Source organism: Lissotriton vulgaris, chromosome 1_2 (assembly GCF_964263255.1).
Source record: "Lissotriton vulgaris chromosome 1_2, aLisVul1.2, whole genome shotgun sequence".
Classification (NCBI taxonomy): Eukaryota; Metazoa; Chordata; class Amphibia; order Caudata; family Salamandridae; genus Lissotriton; species Lissotriton vulgaris.
Window position 1 is genome coordinate 124,362,670 of NC_141686.1, and position 22,419 is coordinate 124,385,088.

At 50.1% G+C, this 22,419-nt stretch overlaps 1 protein-coding gene across 1 annotated transcript in view; it reads right to left on the minus strand.

The window, feature by feature from the left end:
• The window catches only part of LOC147734664 (uncharacterized), a 5,992,067-nt gene that overhangs the window by 5,873,054 nt on the left and 96,594 nt on the right, over window positions 1-22,419 (minus strand). Inside the window, exon 3 of the mRNA XM_086952471.1 lies at window positions 8,478-8,556. Coding sequence (XP_086808597.1) covers window positions 8,478-8,556 — 79 coding nt within the window. The remainder of the gene's footprint in view (window positions 1-8,477; window positions 8,557-22,419) is intronic.

The window sequence follows — 22,419 nt, forward strand, 5'->3', positions numbered from 1 at the left end:
GGTTCCCAGATGTTCAGTAGGCTCCGTCTTGGGTTAGGCAGTATAGAGTGATTAAGTGTCTGTGAGAGAGTGCGGTGTATTTGTTTCCAATATTCCTGTATCTTGGGGCAGTCCCATATGGTGTGGAAGAACGTGCCCTCCTCCCCGCACCCTCGCAGACAGTAGGGGGTGTGGCGCTCTATGTATGCGGTGCAGCATTGTCCGCGTGTAATAAACCCGGTGCAGGATTTTAAATTGTACCAGTCGCATGCGTGCTGAGATGCCAACCTCTTTGGGGGACCCGAGTGCCTCGTTCCACTCGTGTTCGTCCATGTCATCAATTTCCCCTTCCCATTTCTCTTTCAGGTGGGACGTGGGATCGGGGGTGTTATTAAGTAATTTGCGATAAGTGAGGGACGTCGCACGTTCCAACATGTAGTCTGTGAGTAAGCGGTCCTCTAAGGGTGAAGATTCTGGCAGTGGTGTGGTGGCTGGGATAGCCGCAAGCATAGCGTGGCGTATCTGAATGTATCTATATAGTTCCCTATCATTGAGCTCGTAGAGTTCCTGGAGGCGGGTAAAAGGTACCACCTCATTTCTCTCCCACAGATCGCCCACCGTAGATATACCTATTGTGTCCCATTGAGTAAACCCCTTGGTGTTCCTGAGGTTGCCCAGTGCGCGGGAGTCCCACAGTGGTGTCATCTTCGTGATTTTCCCTTTCCAGCCCAGAGCTGTCGTCGCCGCATGCCAAATTTGTACAGTTAATGTGGTGGGGCCGACCAAGGTCCGTACCTTGCGGTGGTCGTACAGCGGACCCAACATGCCCTCCGCGCCCAGCTGCACCCTGTCGGAATGGTATGCCGGCTCGGTGTGTGGTGCGTGGAGCCATTGGTTAATAGGTTTGAGGTGGGCCGCCCAGTAATATAGTTTTAGGTCTGGAAGCGCAATTCCTCCGCTGTACCAGTTCCTGCGCAATTTGGGTTGTGCCACTCTTGCCGGGAGAGCGCCCCATAGGAGGTTGGAGACCAGTGCTGCCACCTTCTGAAAAAATTTAGGAGGTACCGGGTATGGCGAATTTTCGAGGACATAGAGGAAGCGCGGTAGCGCCATCATCTTATATAGGGCTGCCCGACGCAGAAGTGTCAGCGGTAGGCCCGACCAGAACTCGACATCTCGCTTGAGCCTATCCATGGGCGGTTTCAGGTTTTTATCCATGAATTCCGACGCATCTTTAGTAACGTGGATGCCTAGGTATTTGAATGACGATCCCGCCAGTCGCAATGGACACGTATCGTCCAGAGTCGGAGCCGGACCTCGCAAAACATATAATTCCGATTTGGACCAGTTCAGCGTGTAGCCGGAGATCCTGCCGTATGTGTCGCAGATGCGCAAGAGGGCCGGTATGCTCTCCTCAGGTTCTGTGAGATATACGAGCATGTCATCTGCGTAGAGAGACAGGCGGTCTTCCCAACCCCCGGTCCCCGGTACACCCTTGAGGAGGGGAGAGGCCCGTATGAGAGTCGCCAGGGGCTCTAATGAGAGAGCAAACAGCAGTGGTGACAGTGGGCAACCCTGCCGTGTGCCTCTTCCCAACGGGAAAGTGCGCGATATATGGCCATTTGCCACTACATGGGCCACCGGGGCCGCGTAGAGCAATCTGACCCATGCCAGGAAGCGAGGTCCAAACCCCATCCGCTTCAACGTTTCGAAGAGGTACTCCCACTCCACCAGGTCAAACGCCATTTTGGCATCCAGCGCCAGAATAACCGCCGGGTCTGTGATAGCGTCAGATCGAGCCAGGAGACCATGTAGCCGCCGCAGATTCTGAGCAGTGTTCCTATGCGGCATAAACCCGGACTGATCCGGGTGTATAATCGAGGAAGGATGGGGCAGGAGTCTTTGCGCCAGGAGTTTGGCCAGGATTTTCACCTCCGCGTTTAAGAGGGAAATAGGTCGATACGAGGAGCATTCCTCCGGCGGCTTGCCCGGTTTTGGGATTGTCACAATAGTCGCCACACGCTGATCTAGCGGAAGGGAGCCCCCCTCCAGGCAATCCTTGAACATCCCCAACAAGTATGTGCTAAGGGTGTCCGGCATCACCTGATACCACTCTACCGGTATCCCGTTCGGACCTGAGGCCTTGCCCGGGTTCAGTGCCGCAATGGCCATCTGGACCTCGTCGGTTGTAATGTCAGCTTCCAAGTCGTTCGATGCCTCTGGGGATAGGGTCTGGACTGCAATCGGCGCGAGGAGTGCCCTGGCTTCCTCCGATGTAACCTGACGTGTTGGGGTGTATACTTGCTCAAAGTGGGTCGCTAGCAACTCCGTTATATGTCTCGGGTCGGTGTGTGTTACCCCCTGCGCATCTTTTAGGCTCTGGATCCCCCTGGAGCTGCCCTCACGTTTATCGAGCCACGCCAGCATCTTCCCCGCCTTGTCCCCCACTTCGTAGACCCTATTCTGAGTGTCCGCGATGTGACCCTTAACTACTGTCCGTAAGTGGTCAGTGTAGAGCTGCTCCTGGAGAGTAAGTGCGTGTAGGGTGGAGGGAGAAGGGTGGGACTCATGGGCCCTGGTCCGTTCCTGCATGGTGATTTCTAGGTCCGCCAGTTCTTGTGTTTGCTGCCTCTTATGTCCGGTTATAGTGTTAATGGCTTGACCCCGCAGAACAGTTTTGTATGCCTCCCAGAGCGTCGCCTGGGAACGCACCGATTGTGAGTTTTCGAGGAAATAGTGTTTCGTGGCTTGTTTAAGTGCCTTGCGAACCTGTGGGATCTTGAGACAAGAAGCGTGCAGGGGATAAATGCGCCTACGTGATTTCGTCTGTAGAGAAAGCGTCAGTGTGAGTGGGGAGTGATCTGAAATACCTCGGGGGTGAATCACCGAAGTGTCTACGTGGCTAAGGGCCTCCCCCAGGGATAGGAAGTGGTCTATGCGCGACAGGCTACCGTGCACCGCGGAGTGAAAGGTGTATTGCTGCGTGCCTGGGTGTAGGTGTCTCCAAATGTCGGTCAGGCCCATGGCCGTGGTGAAGCGCCGGAAGTATGTCTCCCCCCCTGTCTGGTTTGGAGTGGGGTATTTATCTAGTTGTGGATCCTGGACAGCATTAAAGTCTCCCCCCAGAATGATCGCACCCTCAGGGAGAGTCAGGAGGAAGTCCCCTAATCTCGGGAGGTGCACTGAGTGCAAGGCAGGCGGGACGTACACTGACACTAGATTCAGGAGTTTCCCTTCCCACTGCCCCTGCACGGCCGCGAAGCAGCCCTGGTCGTCAGTTTTGGTGGATAGGGGCAGGAATCGCGAGTTCTTTTGCACGAGTACGCCGGTTCCCCTGGAGCCGGACGTGAAGGCAGAGTGGGCCCACATTTTGTAACCTCGCCTATCTAAGGCCTTAGTAGCTCCCCCCATCAGGTGTGTTTCTTGTAATAGGGCCACAGTAGGACGCAGGCGCTTCACAGCAGTTAAAACCAATCCCCGCTTTACCCTATCACCCAGGCCCCTCACATTCCAGGACAGCACGGTTAATGGCGGAGACTGTGCCTCTGTAGGGTTCAGAGTCCCCGTCTGTACAGTATTACTAGCCATCGGGGAGTATGCGGCGCCCCGGAGATGGGACTGCTCTGTTGGCTGCGCCACCGCGCAGCAAGGCGATCAGAGTCCTCATGGGGGCATAGTGTCACAGTTTATTCTCAACAGTATCCCCCGAATTCCAACGGTCCTGAAACAATGTCCTCAACCCCTTGTACCCATTCCTAACAAGAACCATTCAAAACAATCCCCCCTCCCTGCCCCCCTGCTTAACGGACCTCCAACTGCCCGCCACCCCAACTTAGCAGAGTGCAATACCCTTCCCAATGAACACAGTACTTGCTTGTAAGGGGGAGAGCGCCTCCCCGGGTTGGCGGCTCCCCTGTAGGCTCTCGGGGTTGCCATGCCAGAGTCAGCGTGCTGCTGTGAAAGATTAGTTAGTGCCGGTGGTCGGCGAGGTAGTGCAGTTCAGTGGCCGTCGCCGGAGTCAATCAGTTTCACCACCCCCTTCAAAGCCATGGGAAGGCGAGCTTTCTGCGCCCTCCGCGCGCCCTGATGCCTGCGAGCCATTCCTGCTGCCTCCTCTGCGGTCCGATTCTTGTCTGTTCGTCCTGCGCTGTCTCCCAACGGTGTGCCAGCCTTCCAGCCAGTCCCGGGCTGTGTCAGGGGAGTCAAAGAACCATACTTTCTTGTCCGCCACCACTCGTAGCCTGGCTGGAAATATCATGGAGTAGGGTAGTTCTTTCTCCCGTAGAGTCTTCTTTACCTCCAGGAACGTCCTCCTCTTCCTCGATACCTCCGCTGTGTAATCCGGGAAGAAAGCGATTTTGGAGTTTTGGATATGGATGGTCGGCGCCACTCTAGCAGCCTGCAAAATGGCGTCTCTGTCCCGGAAATTAAACAGCCTCGCCAGTATTGGTCGCGGCGGGCCTCCGGTCTTGGGCTTCCCTCCCGGAACCCGATGGGCTCTTTCGACCGAGAAGAAGTTCGATAGGCCTTTAGGCTGGAGCCTAGTCTTCACCAGATCTTCCACGTACAGGTCTAGGGCCCCCGTGTCTTCCGATTCCGGAACGCCCAGGACACGAACATTATTGCGCCTTGAGCGACCCTCCTGGTCGTCCAGCTTGTCTCTAAGGAGTTTGTTGTCCGTTTGCAGGCGCTCCATCGCAATTTGCATTTCAGACACGTCCTCAATCAAAGATTTCGTGACCACTTCGACTTGCTTAACCTGTTCGTTCATTTTTTGCAAATCCGCCCTGATTAAGGTGACTTCGGTCGCCGTGGCCCCCACAGTTTCTTGTACCTGCGCCAGCGCCGCCAGGACATCGTCCAGTGTGGCTTTCTTCCCCGCCTCCGCCTCCGCCATTTTCCCTCCAACGGTTTTGCGTTGGTCTTGTGGTGGCGAGCGTCGGTCATAGCCAAATTTGTCCAGCTTAGCCTGGGTCGTAGTGTTCTTGGGGCCTCTGTGCGACATGGCGTGGTTCTTGTCGGGGCGGCACAGTGACTTCCCCGGTCGCCTGCGCCGAGTAATGGCGGCGATGAACCTGGAGGATCCGTCGTCCTCCAAGTCTCCTGTAGCGCTGAATATGCCCGGAGAGGGTCAACAGGTGGTCGGAGGGTGGGCACTCGGGCTCCGGTCTCTTCGGAGAGAGTTAGCGGGTCCTCGGAAGGAGGCGATCGTTGAGCCGGCACTTCCGGTCTTTCGGACCCGACTGTCGGCTGCTTCCGGCTGGGCTCAACCCGGCTGTGGCTCCGAGGTTCTGTGGCCGCGTGTAGGCCCGGTTCCTCCTCCGCCTTCGGCCCGCGGCAACGTGCAGTTTCGGGCTTTCGCCGCACCGGAAAGTTCCGGAGATGGTCGCTGCACGGTCTCTGGGTCCGGTTCCCCTTCTGGAGCCGGAATGGATCAGGATATTTGTGCGGATTGATGCGGAAAGCCGCCTTTACCCGGGAGCCTCCCTAAGCTGCGGCCGCCATCGTTGGCTGCTAGCCACGCCCCCTCAGGACGATTTATTTTAAGAAGGTTGCACCCATAAGTGCATGGTTTTAAAATAGCACACACAGACAATGCATGTCTGGTCCCGTTTTGTGGATGGCCTTGAAGGAAATGCAAAGAGCCTTGAATTTAATTTGGCTTATTATGGGTAGCCAATGAAGGTTTAGAACTAGTGATGTTTTGGTCAATACTTGGGGGTGCCTGTTAGCATTCTAGCGGCCGAGTTCTGCACCATCTGCAGTCGGTTGGTGACCATTTTCTGAGCGTTAATAAAGAGGCTATTACAGTAATTGATTTTGGACATTAAAAGAGTGCTGATAAGGGTTTTTACAACATTGGGTGGATTCAAGGGTAGGAGTTTTTTAATCATTCTTAGGGTATAGAAGGAAGACGAGATGATTGCATTGGCATGTGATATGAAAGCCAGTTTGTCGTCGAACAGGACACCTAGATTTCTAACTTTTGAAAGCGGGGGAGGCGGAGGTACCAAATCGGTGGCCCACCAGATGAAGGACCAGACAGGGTAGAGCTTACCAAAAAACAAAACCTCCGTTTTGTCGGAATTTAACTTTAGGCAGTTGATGACCATCCAGGTGCTGATGGCGAGCATTCCACTTTGGAATCTAGGCGTAATCGTTCCTTCGTCATTGTGGATTGGTAGCACCAATTGTGTGCCATCGGCGTAGGAGGTGAGGCTCATCCCGTGGGTTTTGATAACCCTGGCCAGGTCCAACACATAGATGTTAAAAAGTGATGGACTCAAGGATGAACCCTGTGGCACACCACACAGGAGGTTAAAAGGGGAGGACTTATATTCGCTGAGACTCACTAGTTGTGTGCGATTAGAAAGAAAGGAGGTCAGTAATTGTTTGGCTTTCAGTTTGATGCCAATGTTTGAGAAACGATCGATCAGGGTTGAGTGATTGACCGTGTCAAAGGCTGCTGACAAGTCTAGCAGAACAAGCAAAGCAGTACTACTTTGGTCTGAGATTGTTCTAATTTCATCAGCTGCTTTGATGAGGGCAGTTTCCGTGCCGTGAACTTTCCTAAAGCCGAATTGTGTCTCGTCCAGGAGGTTATTGTTTTCAATGTAATCGACCAATTGTGAGTTCATTAATTTCTGAAATATTTTGGCTGGGAAAGGAAGGATTGCAATAGGTCTGTAGATTTTTGTTTCTGAAGGATCTAGGTGCTACTTCTTCAGTAGTGGCTTGATGATAGATTTTTTCCATACCGCGGGGTAAGTGCCTGTGTTGAACATGGCGTTACAGATGTCTGTTAGGTTTGGGGCTAGTGTATCGGGAATCAGTTTTGAAACAGCAGAAGGGCAAGGGTCAGTGGGGGATCCTGACTTGATGGTTAAAAGGAGGTCCTTGATCTGTTTTGGTGAGACTTGGCTAAAAGTTGAGAAACAGGGGGTATTTTCTTTGTTATCAGGGATAACTGTTCAAATAGTCTGATTTAGGTTGGGCTACGTAGTGAATACAGAAAGCCTGTAGGAACATGGGTGCTAGACAGTGGAGGGAACATAGGCTGATCTCTCCACTTCTTTCAAGACAATGGAAAGTGTCAACTTCTTCAGAAATAAACGAAATGTCCACTAAATCTACATTGTGACTCCCTTCATCAGAGTTGACATTCTAGCTATTCCTCAATGATATATTTACCATCCAAAATAGCAAGACCAAATCCGGATAAGCAGAATTATAGTAGATTTGTAGGTAACAGTGTGGTAAGAGTTGTCATATTCAACAGTTGTTGTCTATAAGAACCTAATCTTGGAGAAAGTCAACATTGATGGGGCACTAGTTATGTCATCAAAGGAGAGATTATCAATGGGGCCATCACTGGAGGAACCTATGAAGCTGCAGTCAATGGGCTGGCCGTTTATGAAGACGCAAATAATTGGAGTGACAGGAATCAAAGCAAGTGGGACAGCAACAGACCTTACTTAGGCACAATGAGGCTTCTTCTACAGATATCGTTGGCAAATAGGTTTATGTAACTTCTCCGAAGTGGCTTTCAATTATCTGCTGTCAGGTTTTCTAATTTCGTGCTAGACTAAAGGGTTACCTCTTCTGCCAAGAGTCTGAGCCTTAACCCCTTCGATGCTTATGACGGAACGGTTCCGTCATCAGCGTCGCTTGGTTTGTGCTGATGACGGAACTGTTCCGTCATGACCACACCGGTTTTTCGAATCTTCAGGACTGCGCGAAAATTTGCGCTGCGCTGAAGAGGTTAAGATCTGAACCAGAGACTGTCAGAGCATCAGAATATACAAGATCATTGAAGCCAAAGCAGATTTGGGGGAGCACTCTCCTAGTCTCAAAGCCAACATGTATGCTCTTTAGTGACAATAGGAGTCAGTCATCTGAACTCTGTATAGATTTCCAGGTGAAGATTTTACATAGGCTGTATTTCTTGGCATAATGTCTATCCTTGTGAAGAAAAAGAAAGAACTCTGTGTGGGGTTCATCCACAAAACCCTCGAGGTCCCAGAGGTATCAGAAGTATGGAAGAGGCTCTTCTTTTGTAAAGGAGTTCCTGCCATGGTGACATGTCAGCCAAGGTAAGACCGAAATCTTGGGACCCAACCACCTTACCAAAAAAGAAAAAAGAAGGAAAAATAAGTATATTCTTAGAAAATATACTTCTGGAGATCTACAAAATATCTTCTACCTATTCCCCATACTGACCTGTCACATCTGGTCAGTCCGCATCAACTTTAACAATTGGAGGGCTGTAAATCTGCCTATTAGTATAGGCCGAAAAGCAGAATGTCATTTCTAATCGTGTCATGGAATGGGCATGTTAAAAATAATGAAATCATATATTGGGGTCATCATGATATATAATTTTAAACTAGGCTCCATATTGACTGGTCTTCTGGAGGCTTTCCAGTGGCGGCATCCGTTACCTGCTTTGTGACTGCATAAACTGTGTTGAAAACAAACATTACAGAACACATACTCACGGAGGATTCTCTCCAGTCCATCACATTTACTGACTTCATGTACAAACCTTCTCTGGAAGTCATTCTTGTTTTCATTCAGCTGCAAAAAAATCAGACAGAAAAAAAGAGGAAAAAAAGAGTTAAAAAATTACTAACATCGCTATTTGATTATCCACATCATTATTCTATATGTGGCTATTTAATTGTTATATTCATATATTCAAATGCAAAAATCACACCATTCCAATGTTCTAGATCTTGAAGACACATAGTTGGACTTGACTTTTAAGATTAAACACATGAAACAAAAACACATCACAAAATGAGATTACAGTATAAAGCCCAGAATTCTTTCCAACTGATTTTTATTTGCATGAAAGAAACATATTATAACTATATGGCAGTGCTCCCAAAACAACTAAAGAATGACAGGTTAACCAGATTAAAATGCTCCCAATCTTACAATCCTCTTAACTTTCAGCACAGAGTTGATGGCTACTCACACCTTTCTAAGTATTTAACTATGCCCTAAAGAATTCCGTGACTTCACAAATCCAACAAAAGTAAGGGTATATCTTCAATAACTAGTCCTGGGAGTTCACAGCCTCTGAGGCCTCCACTGCCTGTTGTTTGTGAGAGCCAACCCGGAGCAAGCTGTGGCAAGACCCCTAAGTCTGTCTGTCCCCTAAGTCTTTGCTCTAAGAGTCTATCCTCTCACCTCTCTAATTGTTTTCTATCATCTTTGTCACACCTGGTGTGTTACCTTATTCCCTGTATGTCTGATTTGCCCTCTATTCATTCTAGCCCTGCACTTTTCCCTCTTCACTTTTAACCATGCTCTGCTCTCTCTTGCCTCGATCTTAGCTCTTTACTATCACTCTTCTAGCAGTTATTAGCTGTGTCTCCATTTTATCGTTTGTCTCTTCTTCAAATCAGGGCTGTTTTCTATTAGTATCTGGTTTGCTCTTCTTTTCTTCTACTTAGCTCCATCTTATCTCTCTCCTCTCCTGTTGTTTCTTTCTCCTCTTTACTCCTGCTCTCTCTCTCATCTATAACACTGCTGCTGCCTGTGACACCTGTCGTCAACCTGTACATGTCCCTGCTATTTTGAACTCTGCGTTTTCCAGTTGTCATTCCTAAAGAAGGGGTAGATGGCATGTTTTACTTTCTTACCTACACAGAGTGCAAAAACAAAATCTACACCAAATGAAAATGCTTTTTTGCAAATAATATTCAGTGCGGTATGACTGGGTTTATTGCGGAACAGATGGCTGCCCGAGCACAGCAGGTGATGTCACTGCTAGTACTGCCTGTAATTAGTAGGTCCAGGGATGGCGACGGCATTAGCATCCACTGCTCAGTTTGCTGTGACCCTGCCTGCTACAGCACAGGCATTGTCCCCAGCCGTAATGATGCCAATGCCGGTAAGTATGGCTGTGGTGCCTACTGGACTCACGCACGCTCAGCAATTACCATACTGGGGTGCAGGTCACAGATTCTACAGGTGACGCCATGGCACACAAAAGGTATGTTGGTCCATAACTGCATCGAGCACGTTGAGGATAGCAGCAATGCAGGGCTGCAGGATATGCTACTCCGGCTACGCAGTAAGTGAAAAGTCCACACTTACTTTCATTTATTCTTCCTCAAGAGCCCTCACTCCCAAGTTCCAAATGCCCTCTCGCAGCTTCCTTGCCTCAACTCCGTCATGAGCCAGCCCCCAGGTACAATTATCCAATGGGAAGCTTAGGCTCAGGCAGTGGCATCGTGCAGCAGACTCGGGGAATAGAATGCAAGCCATAGTTTGTCGATGACTTCTTGGATTTGTGATCGGCATGATGACATCATCACTAATGTGGTGATACACAATCATGCTTGCCTGGACAGGCGTATGCTGGCCTCTCTATGAACATTTACCAGCCAGTCACCATGCAATGTATGCTATTCTTTTTATTTTGAATTTGAACAATTAATATTGAGGCCACCACCTACAGGGCCAGAAATCGTAGCCCCGGCCCTGTGAAAGAAGTGCCGGTGCTGAGCACCTGAAAGCACCTGCTCAGATTAAGCACTGCATATGTGTACGTAGTGACCATCTTTAACAGGGTGACAGCATTACGCAAGGCTTAATTCTTTTCAGTCCTTGTATTGCATTAACCAAGGTAGCACCAGTAGTGGTGAATAGAGCTGAAAATATAAAGTATGGTTGGGTGCCTTGCACGTAGAAGCCCAGCCTGTTAGTCCCAAAGTGGGCGGGCACTTCAGCCTTTTCAAGCTCAAAGAGTTAACGATCGGCCCTTCACGCTGTGAGTTAGTTATTCACTGTTTGAATGGACAGAATGCCTGGGCTGCCACTTTTACTGTCTTTGCCATGCTGCATGCTCCCTTTTGTTTATGATGAGTGACATTCATTCTACTAACGGCAACTTTACAGTCAGGGGAGAAGAGTTATTTAGGGATGTGACTCTTTACTGATGTTGGGTAGCCATAAAACAAGAGGCTGAATCTAGCGTCGTGCTGGGGACTCCCTGTGTATCTTATGCACATAGGACTGTAAACTGGTTAGGAGTTGTCCTCGACCTCGAGGTGGTAAGCTACCCACCATATTCACTTCTGTTGTGTATTTGTCATTGCAGTGACTTGGCCATTCAATAAGTCTTGTCTGGGGGTGTGGTCTCGCTGCTGATGGAGTGAGACGCACGCTTTGAAAGCTCCGCTCCGCCGCTGCCTTATAAAGCCAGAAAAGTAACGCTGGGGTACTCAGCGATGACTCTACCTTGACCGGTTGGCTGGCAGAGTGGACGGGGCATCTCCTGACGAGGGGGCACCTCTGTGGCTCGGTTTGTCGCGGCGCTAGAGTCAGCCTTTTCTTGCCGCGTTGCTTGGACTTTGGCGGCCACCATCTTGCCTGCACCAGGCCCTGGGCTACTTTAGTTGGCGGACGCGGCAGGGGCCTCTATAAATTGTTCTTGGCTGAGGAGCAGCATCTTTCGAGCTACAGCCTTAGTTACGGCCGGCTGAGCCGCCCAGGGCCACGTCGCTTGGAGAAAAGCCCTGTCGGCCACTGGGGCCTTTGCGGCGCTGCCCGCGGCTGCGGAGCGGAAGGCCCGCTCGGCGCTGAAGTACTTCACGTGAGACGAGGGAGCCCCTGTAAGCTGGAGGAGGTCCCACATGACGTGAGGTGAATCCTGGCGGCAGATTGGGGAGCCCTGCATACGAAGGACCCAACCCTAGCTCAACTGCATCGTGGCCTCCACTCGGCGGCCCACCGGACCCAGTGAGTTAATCGCCCCCGTCTCACTCGAGCGGACCCTGCGCCTTATTGGACTGGATAAGCTCGCTGAAGGCCCGGGTCCCTGCACTCTACAATCCCGGCGGGGGCGTCCTGCTTTTGTGGGTGCGGTGTGGAGATGACAGCTGGTCCCACCTGTGAGGCATGCCAAATCTACTCTTTGCTCACCAGCAACATCACCTGTGATCCTTGTAACCTGCCTCTCCTTCCGCTGGACACCCTTCTGTGTGCGCTGGTGATCCCAAGCCCCTGAACCCTGTAGCAGAACAAAGCCGCTTTCTGACGCCCGGGGCCTGATCCTCTGGCAGCAGTGCGAGGTGGAAGCAGAGTCTGACCAATATGCCTGCATTCGCTGTCGTGGGAGTGTCTTGTGCCTCAGCTGGGCCTTCGGATTCCCGCCTGACTACTGCAACGCTGGACCTGGCCTTCCTCGGCCTCCTGGTTTGGCTTTTGACGGTGGCCATTTTGGGTGTGCCGCCTCTGACGGCTTTCCCACCGGTAAGCGCTGCCTCCCTATGTGGGGGTTCTGAGGCTGGCTGGCCCCCCTACGGGAGAGAGCCACCTGCCTGGGCTGCCTGCCTCACCCTGTGGTGAGACATCATCCTTGGTCCCATGGCCCTTTGGCGCTGTCGCCCGAGGGGGGGTGCTGCCCAGCAGTGACAGCCTGTGGTAGTTGTGGTGCCTAGCGAAGAGGCCTACAAAGGCTATCATCTGTGCTCCTCCACCCCCACTCGCCTCCCTCCCACCCCCGGATCCTGGATATCCTCCTATGTGAGCCTGCACCACGACGCCTCTGCCTCATACGAGCGAGAGACCGGCAAAGCCTCTTTACGCTCTCCGCTCACCTCCTTAGTTGCCTGCCCTGTATTTAGTGGCGTGGGGCTCTGCGAAGCCATGACTCGCACCAAATCAGTAAAAGACACAGCTGTACCCCCCAAAGGACAACCCTGTTGCTGCACTTTGGAACAAGCCTGGCCCCACTAGTTCTGGCGACATGTCATCATCAGCAAGGGGGACCTCTGAACCCGTCATTCAATCCTTCATGGACAGTTTCATGCAGGAATTAGAGCCTGAAATTAGCTTGCTCCGCTCTGAAGTTCACTCTTGTGTCAGGGAACTCAGGAAGGAAGTTACAGTGATTAGAGAAAGGGTGGATGATCTTCAGAAAACGATGGGTACCCGCACAGAAGATCAAGACCAGATATGACAATGCTTGGCCACCCTAGAGGAGCAACATATTGATCTCCAACTCAAACAAGAGGACATGGAAAATCAGGGGCGTCGGCAGGGTTCCCATTGGAGCCGAAGGAACGGACATCATAACCTTCATCGCTGACCTGCTCCAGGACATTCGGGGTTATGAAGATCTCCCCCCCCCCCAGCGCTTGACCGTGCTTTACTGTGTCTTGGGCCCCCCTGGCCTTATCCCTGACATACTGACCCAGACACTGAAAAAGAGGCAAACCTTAAAGCAGCACGCTCCAAATCAGAGCTTAAATGTAACAGTGGCACACTCCAGCTCTTTCAGGACCTTGCACTTATCACGCTGCGGCGACACCAGGACTTCAAGCTCATCACGGACAAGTTGCGAAGTCTAGGTATCCAGTACCAGTGGGCCATCCGTTTACTCTTATTTTCCACTGGGAGTTTAAACGCTGGGCACCCCTCGAGGATATTGTCAAACCTTTTGGGATTAAATCAATAATGTATGCCGATGACACTCAGCTTGTCGTTTCCCTCAACCAATCAGACAACGCCCTCTCCAATCTATTCAGCTGTCTGGAAAAAGTGCACCAATGGATGTGCGAGTCCCGGTTAAAACAATGGGGAAAAATCAGAAATACTCCTTCTGGGAAACCCAAATAAAATCCCCACACCCCTTCCCTGGCCACCATGCATGGGATCTCCACCATCCCCAAAATCCGAGGTAAAAAGCCTAGGGATATGGTTGGACCAGGATCTGAGTTTTAAAACACAAGCGAGGAAAACTGCGGGAACGTGCTTCGGCCTTATGAAGATGGCACGAAAGATCCTCCATCTACTCCCCCTTCAATCCAGGAAGCTCTTGATGCAGGGGCTGGTGAACTCCAGATTGGACTATGGGAATGTCCTATATCTGGGGGCCCCAGTCTCTGTAGTACACAGACTTCAATGTGCACAAAATGGGGCGGCAAGAATACTCACAGGAACCGCAGTGAGGAACTCGGCCAAGCCAGCCCTTAGAAGTCTGCATTGGCTGCCAGTTAAGGAACGGATCAACTTCAAGACCCTGTGCATTGCCCATAGAATTCTGCACAATGAAGGCCCTCCCATCCTCAGGCCTCTTGTGTCCCATCAACATTCAATCAGACAACTCAGATCCAACTCCCTCTCCCTTGCAAAAGTCCCCAGAATTAATAAGGCCAGAACAGGCGGTCGCCTGTTTTCATACAATGCCCCCAGACTGTGGAATGCCCTCCCACTCTCCCTGAGGCAAGAACAAAACCACCTCAGATTTAGGAAGAGACTGAAGACTCTTCTCTTCCCCTGAGCATTCCCCCCATGACTTCCCACCCTCCAGGACTGCGGTCACTAGCGCCGGGATGCCCTAGGGTAGCTGTGCGCTCTACAAAACTCAAAATCAAATCAAATCAATCAAATCAAATCAAATCATGATTATTCATAATATTCACATGTGCATTGTTCTTACTCGCACATTGACTATTTTTTTAATCTCACACTCCCTGATTGGTGGAACGCTCTCGGCCTCTACGTCAGACATCTCGGTCTCTGACCACGCACATGTAGAGCTTCTTTTGCAAGACCGGACCACTTATACAAGCTGCTAGCCGCGCTCACGGCTCCCTCCTCATGTCCTCCAGGACCCGGTCGATGTTGCAGAACTTAGGGCCACAATTGGCTCTTACTTTGATGCGAACGACTTACCTGAGACTCCTTTCCCCTTGGTATGGACGCCTTTAAGGTGGGCATGTTACGTCCATAGCAATTGCGCAGGCACGAGAGTCACGTCTTTTCGAAAATACCCTCTCCCGAGATATAAAGGCGCTTGAGAAGCTCGATCAGGAACATCCAAGGGTCATTCATAAACAACGTCTGGCAATGCTTAGAGGTCAGCTTCGTGCATACCATACCAACAAGGCAGAGTGAGCTTTTCTGGCCCTAAACCAGCGTTACTATGAAGGAGGGGACAAAGTGGGCACTGTTCTTGTCTGGCGATTACAGCCACGAGCCGCCAAAGCTCATATAGCCAATGTTAAATGAACTGATGGTACTCATGCCACTACTGATGCATGCATACTACTTACTTCTCTACGCCAAGGAGACGCCCCTCCCGGACCAGATGCAGGCAGTCCTAGATAATTGCACCTGGCCCCCGATGAACCATATGCAGCTGCTCAAAGAACAGGTCTCCCAGGACAAACTCACTGGTGCACTGAAAGTTCTTCCTCTTGTAAAGTCTCCGGTCCGGACGGGTTGCCACTTCTTTTTACCGCATCTTTCTCCCGCAGCTCCAGCCTTATCTTCTCCGACTTTTTAATTCCTTCACAGACACGGTAGGCCCATCCTACTCCATAAGTTTGGCCGAAACAGCTCTAATTCCCAAACCGGGTAACACTCTGCTCCTCCTTCCACCCCATTGCACTTCTCAACACTTCCGGGCACAATCCTAAAAGGCATAATTGAAGCTAGCCCCGTTATTGACGCATGGCAACACATGCACCCACACACTCGCGAAGGCACCCATTTCACCGCAAAGGCTGCGTCGTGGGCGCGCCTGGATTACATGCTCCTTTCACGGGGTCTTGGACCTTCATTAACGAGTGTCATACGCGCACATACTAAGATAACTTTCCAGTCCTGCGGACACTGACTTCCCCAGGTTATGGTACCCCGCGACGTGGCTGGTGGTTACAACCCCAGACATTGCTGGACATGTTTTTTCAGGTGGAGCTGGGAGACAAAATATGGGATTGTTTTTATAGAAACAGACAGACTGTGGAAGAAGTAGGAAACCTTTTGGGAGGCCTTTAAGGTCACCATACGAGGCATCTGCATATCCAAGAGTGCAGGGGTGCGTAGAGCTATACAAAAGACATGGAGGAAGCTGGAATTATAGCTGAAAACATCAGAGGCGCAACTTTCCACTGGCCACAATGGAGAAACCTTGCAGAAATTTCGTGACACACTCTTGGAATTCACAGACACTGCCAATCGTGAAGTTAAGTTCCGGGGCAAGTACTTGATAGCTAGGAGATATGGTGAGGGGGAGTGCCCTAGGAATGCACTGGCCGAAACTATATGCAAACCTCGTATCTCAAATTACGTCCTGGTAATACAAGAGCCAGACGGTACCCTCCATCGAGACACAGTGGATATTCTTAATGTGTTTACTGGGCATTATTCCACGATCTACATTTCCACCAGAACTACCCCGTTTGACCTTGGAGAGTACCTTAACGGCGTAGCATTGGGATGGCGGGGCGACACACAGCGAAAATTCTTATGTGCCCCCTTCGAGTTGGAGAAGGTACGTGAAGCTATAATGCACACACAGTCAGGGAAGGCAGCGGGTATGGATGGCATACCTATCGAGTTCTACAAAACATACATAGATCAACTAGCACCCATCCTCCAAGAAGTCTATGAAGAATCTCTGGAATCTGGGGCGCACTGATAACATATTTACTCAAACCAGGAAAGGCACTGACCAACTGTGACTCATATCGACCCCTCTCCCTGATTAATTGTGACACCAAACTTCTAGCTAATAGACTCAGCCTCCTCATGGAAAAGTTGGTCCTTCCTGACAAATCAAGCTTTATCCCTAGTAGAGCTACTACCCATAATTTAAGGACTCTTTTTACAATTCTTCATAACGTAGCGCCAGAGCTTCCCTTGGCTGCGGTCTTCCTTGATGCCACTAAGGCATTCGACTCAGTTAAATGGAATTATGTATTTGAGGTAATGAGACAAATAGGCTTTCCCCTGCTGTTTCAGTCCTGGATACAGCCAGTCTACCTTCAACCCATGGCCAGAGTTTTAATTAATGGCCACATCTCCCCAGCCTTTGAAATAGCAAGGGGCACTAAGCAGGGCTGCCCATTGTCGCCCTGCTTTTCGCCATAGCTGTAGAACCATTAGCCGAAAAACTCCAGCAGCATCATCAACACAGAGCACTCCGATGTAATTTACGTCAGATTCTCTTGACTTTATACGCAGATGATATCACATTATACATCAGACATCCACAGGAGAATCTAAATCCTATCCTGCGAGAGTTTATAGAATTTCACCAGTCATCAGGTGTGCAGATTAATTGGCAAAAATCAAACCTTTTCCCCCTCACCGCATCCACCCTCAAATTCCCCCTAGACTTCCCGCTAGAATAGTGTTACATTGATCTGAGATACTTAGGCATTTGCATCTGGCGAGATAGAGAAGAGTTGATGAGACTAAATTATGGAACAGCAATCAAACATCTGAGAATGCGTCACTCGCTGGATTGCATTACCACTGTCTTTAGCATGGCTCTCGTCCCTTATAAAAATAGTTATTCTTCCGCGATTACTATATTTATTTTTAAATATCCCCTATCACCCCGGGGACTTCTTCTTTCAAACATTACGGTCTGAAATGATCCGATTGGTGTGGGGCTGGCAAACAAGCGCACTTACAATGGAACATGCTTATTAGACCCAATGAGCAAGGAGGCTTTGTCTTTCCCTACTTTGAATTGTACTACTTAAATGCACACGCACACTACGTTTATTAATGGGTACACCATCCCACATACATGCCACAAGTGGTGGCAGAGCACTGGTTTGCCGATTACCATACCTATTGAAGGTGTCCTCTACAATGCTGTAAATCCACTCGATAAAGACCCCACTACACTTACAAGTATAATAAAAGCTTTGACTCGCATAAATGCTATCATGCACAACTCAATGCTATACTCCCCTTCTATCCCTGTCAGGTTTCATCTCAATATGCCACTTTTACAGGAGACTGCTTTTAGACAACTGGTCGAACGACTTCACGTTATTACATGGGGTCACCTATACCAAAATGGTAAATTCTGCACATCTGACCTCTTTTCCGAGGGTTTCAGCCGACCCACTTGTCTTGCTCCCCTACATACGCTGAGCACATCTTTTGCGAAACACCTGTTTCCATATTATACCACACAATTCACAATCAGTGGACTAGTTAGGCGTCTTAACTTTACTACTCCTAAACTGAGAAAAATCCTATTTTTAAGACTTTCGGTATTCACAGAAGGCATTTAGGAGTCCTACAGTTAGGATTCCTAACTTCTGTGAATACCGAAATGAGTAAGTGCCTTCTGTGAACACCAAAATGAGTAAGTGCCTTCTGTGAATACTAAAATGTTAGTAATTTTAGGATTTTGTCTTAAGTTAGTTCTGTGAATCGGGCCCTATGTGTATGATGGGATTGAAAAGTAAGAAATGCGTTACTTACCTGTGTGAGAAGGTGGCCTGCTATGCAGTGGTCACTATTCTAGTGAACACTATGTATCAGTCCAGCAACCCTTATTGATGATTGATTGTAAGTCAACCTTATAGACCAGCTATCCTAGTAGCGTGGATACGAGCAGTCTAAGGCTAAAGACTCGAGAGGGCGTGTTAAGCCAGCTGTTATACCACATATACCCCTTGAACACCAAGTGAAAGGACACCACACGAGTGTTATGAAAATAAACAGTTATTTATTAAATATCACAACAGCCCTGTACTCTTTATGAGGACAGGGTATTAAGCACAAACCAAAACTCTTACAAAAATACTTAAGTTAGCACAGTATATACAAATGCCCGAGGGGCACGGAAAACCATATACTTGAAAAGTGGAATGCGAAATTACTAGCAGGTAAGTACAGTACTAATAGGCTTTGGAATCGCTAGGACTTGACTATAGAATCGTTAGATTACTTCTAGGAGACCCAGGGGACTCGGGTGCAGTGTGTGCACTCTCACGCGAGATGCGGGACAAAGTCTATGGTAGCTAGAATTTGCAAAGTTAGTGTTCTCGGGCGAACCCGACCTGGTAGGGAGAAAACGAAAGTAGATTCTGACCCTTGGATAGTGAGGCTATGCTGGGGCACCGAAATGCCGAAGTTACCTAGCCCAGGGGCTGCAGCTGCATAGGACTCAGAAGACGTCGGGAATCCTCGTTGACTGACCAGGAGCCTGGAAGAAAGAAGTTGCTGGCAGGCGACCAGTGAAGAAAGTTCGGTGGATCCAAGCCTGGATCGATGGAAGATGACACCTGAAAGCAGAGGGGACCAAGTTCGAGACTACTAGCCAGTAGTCCGTGGGCACCAGGAGGGCACCGGATGGTAGCCACCTCGACAAGGCGTGTGGGTGACGCTGGGCTCGGAGATCTCACGGACCAGGAGGCGTTGTCGGCGACCAGGAAGGAGGATCGAGCTGTCCCACGAAGATAGAAGCTGTCGGCGTCGCTGGACCCAGGATTGGGCAACAAAGCCTTGGCAAATTCAAGCCCACGCGGTGGACCTAAAATGGCGTCTGGAGTGGACCAGGAGGGTCCGGGGTGCCTCTCTTCAAGAAGGAAGCAAGGGCCAGTCTGGAGCAACCAGACCAGCAGCAGTGATGTCGTCGGGCGTCGTTCAGAAGCCACAAGCCAGCCGGCTAGTAGCCAAACAACGCGGTGCACAGCAAACAGCAGAAGGGCCCCACGCCGATCGTGGAGATGCAGGGAGGCTGATCTTGGGTGCTGGAGCTGCGCAGGGTTGGGGCTTCTCGGACCCCAAAGCACTCACCCGTGGAGGACACGGTGGGCTTGCAGTAAAGATGTCGTGCAGTCTTGGCGATCGTCGGTCCCTCGAGGTCTCGTCGCACTCACAGTTCTCAGCTTGGCTGTAGAGGTGAGTAGAGGTCAGAGGTGCCAGGGAAGCCGGGTCTCGTCGAGCTGGGTCGTCGGATTCGTGATGAAGGACTTGCAGCAGACCGCAGTGTTCTTTAGGATGGTGCCCGCTTGATGCAGGGTGACTACTCCTTAGCCACAAGGGAGAATCTTGAAGAAGGAAATCTTGAAGTCCTTTCGCAGAAAGTCGTGTCTTGATTCCAACGATGATCTAATTTGAACAGGGGGCCCGCTCCCATCTTTATACTAAAAAAGGGGGCTGACCCGGTGACTAGGTCCTGCCTATGGGTGGGACTAGGAGGGGGGTGGTTACACCCCTCTGCCATGCCGGACTTCCCCAGGCCAGGGGCTGGTGTGCCCCTGGAACTGGTTCAGACCGGCCTATGCGTAGTGAGCACCGGGGTGCCACTCAGCAGTCACCTTCCTGTAAAGCCCTGCCTACCCAGGATACACAAAACCATGTCTGGGACGGTGCTAGCACCGCCCCTGACAGGAAACCCTTTGTCCAGGCTCCCCTTGCTGGAAGGACTCCCAGCTGCAGGGGGTCAGACTCGTGTCTGTGGTGGCAGCATCCATTTTGTGGAGCTGAGGCTTCAGTTAACTTTAACCGGGGTTCACAGTTACATACATGTCGTGTCCCTCTAGAAGGGTGGAATGCTAACCCCGTCGCCAAAATTGGCGAGGGGTTAGTATTCCAATTCGTATGACACCTTACTCGACATGTTTTGATAAAGCAATACCAAAGTTAGCATTTAACCGCGAGGATTATAATGCACTTAAGAGTATATGGTATGCGATATCATGGAACAGCTATTAGGACTTGGTTCCGCAAGCTGCAGACAGGCTCAGCTCATGCCAGAGCACCATCTCACCCGATTCCAAGCACTCTGCCTTCAGGATTGTCAAGGCCTGCCATAGGAGTGACTGATAGGAATCTGTGTGTCCATTTTAGGGTTAGGTATAGGTATACTACACCTACAGCAAAGCGTGGTTACACGACTTTGCCCCAGCTGTCATGCAGCCAGTTGTGTCAAATTTAGGAGGCCAGCCAGGGGTGGCATAATACATGCTGCAGCCCCTGGCAGCCCTGGGTACACCTATGCCCTGAGTTACAGGGTCTGATAAGGTGGCCCAGTACCAATTGGTAAATGCACCTAGGGTACATGTCGTAATTTAGAAAGAGAACAGCCAGGCTGTGGGTCTGATTGGCAGGCCCACAGCCAGAGAAAGTCGTAAACCAGTGAAACAAAAGCAAAAAATCTGGGTGATCATAGGATTGCAGACCCTACTCTCCTACATGACCCCCCCCCCAAACTTTGGGACAATAAGCTAACCTTGACCAGGTGAGTCTTCTTGTTCTAAGTGGAAATATCTGGAGAGCCCATCGGCATTGCAATGATCAGTACCAGGTCTATGTTCCACTGTAAAGTCCATCCCCTGTAGGGAAATGGACCACCTAAGCAGTTTGGGGTTTTCACCCTTCATCTGATTTAGCCACAAGAGGGGCTTATGGTCGGTCTGAATCTTGAAGTGAGTGCCAAACAAGTATGGCCTCAGCTTCTTCAGGGCCAAAACCACAGCAAAGGCCTCCCTCTCAATAGCTGACCAATTCTTCTCTCTGGGGGTCAGCCTTCTGCTTATAAAAGCAATGGGCTGATCTTGACCATCAAAATTCAGTTGAGAAAGAACAGCTCCCACACCCAACTCAGAAGCATCTGTTTGGACAATGAATGGTTTGGAGTAGTCTGGACCCTTAAGGATAGGTGCTGTGCACATGGCCTGCTTTAGGTCATCGAATGCTTTTTGACAGCCTGCTGTCCACTGAACCTTTTTTGGCATTTTCTTACTTGTCAGTTCATTTAATGGTGTCACAATGGAACCATAGTTCCTGACAAACTTTCTGTAGTATCCAGTCAGGCCCAAGAAAGCTCGAACCTGAGTCTGGGTGGTTGGAGGAGCCCAGTCCCTGATTGACTGTATTTTGCTCTCCAGTGGCTGAACCTGGCCTCCACCTACAAGGTGGCCCAGGTATACAACCTGTGTCTGCCCTATCTGGCACTTGGTGGCCTTGATAGTGAGGCCTGCTGCTTGCAGAGCCTCTAACACTTTCCTCAGGTGGACCAGGTGATCCTCCCAGGTGGAGCTAAAGACAGCAATATCATCTAGATATGCTGCACAGAAGTCATCCAGCCCAGTAGGACTTGATTCACCAACCTTTGGAAGGTGGCAGGTGCATTTTTCAGACCAAAGGGCATTACCACAAATTGATAATGCCCACCAGGGGTTGAAAATGCTGTCTTGGGCTTGGCATCCTCAGCTAACCTGATTTGCCAATACCCAGCTGTTAAGTCAAATGTGCTTAAGTAGTTGGCAGAAGCCAATCTATCTATCAGCTCATCTGCCCTTGGTATTGGGTGGGCATCAGTCTTAGTGGCTGCATTGAGACCCCTGTAGTCTACGCAAAACCTCATCTCTCTCTTACCACCCTGGGTGTGAGGCTTTGGCACTAGAACTACTGGACTAGCCCAAGGGCTATCTGAGGGTTCAATGACTCCCAACTCCAACATTTTCTGCACTTCAGTTTTTATGCAGTCTCTAACATGATCAGGCTGCCTGTAGATTTTACTCTTAACTGGAAGACTGTCACCAGTGTCAACCTCATGGGTACACCAATTGGTCTGACTGGGTGTCAGAGAAAACATATGTCTGAAAGACTGAAGAACCTGTTTACAGTCTTTCTGTTGATGCTCAGAGAGGCTGCCAC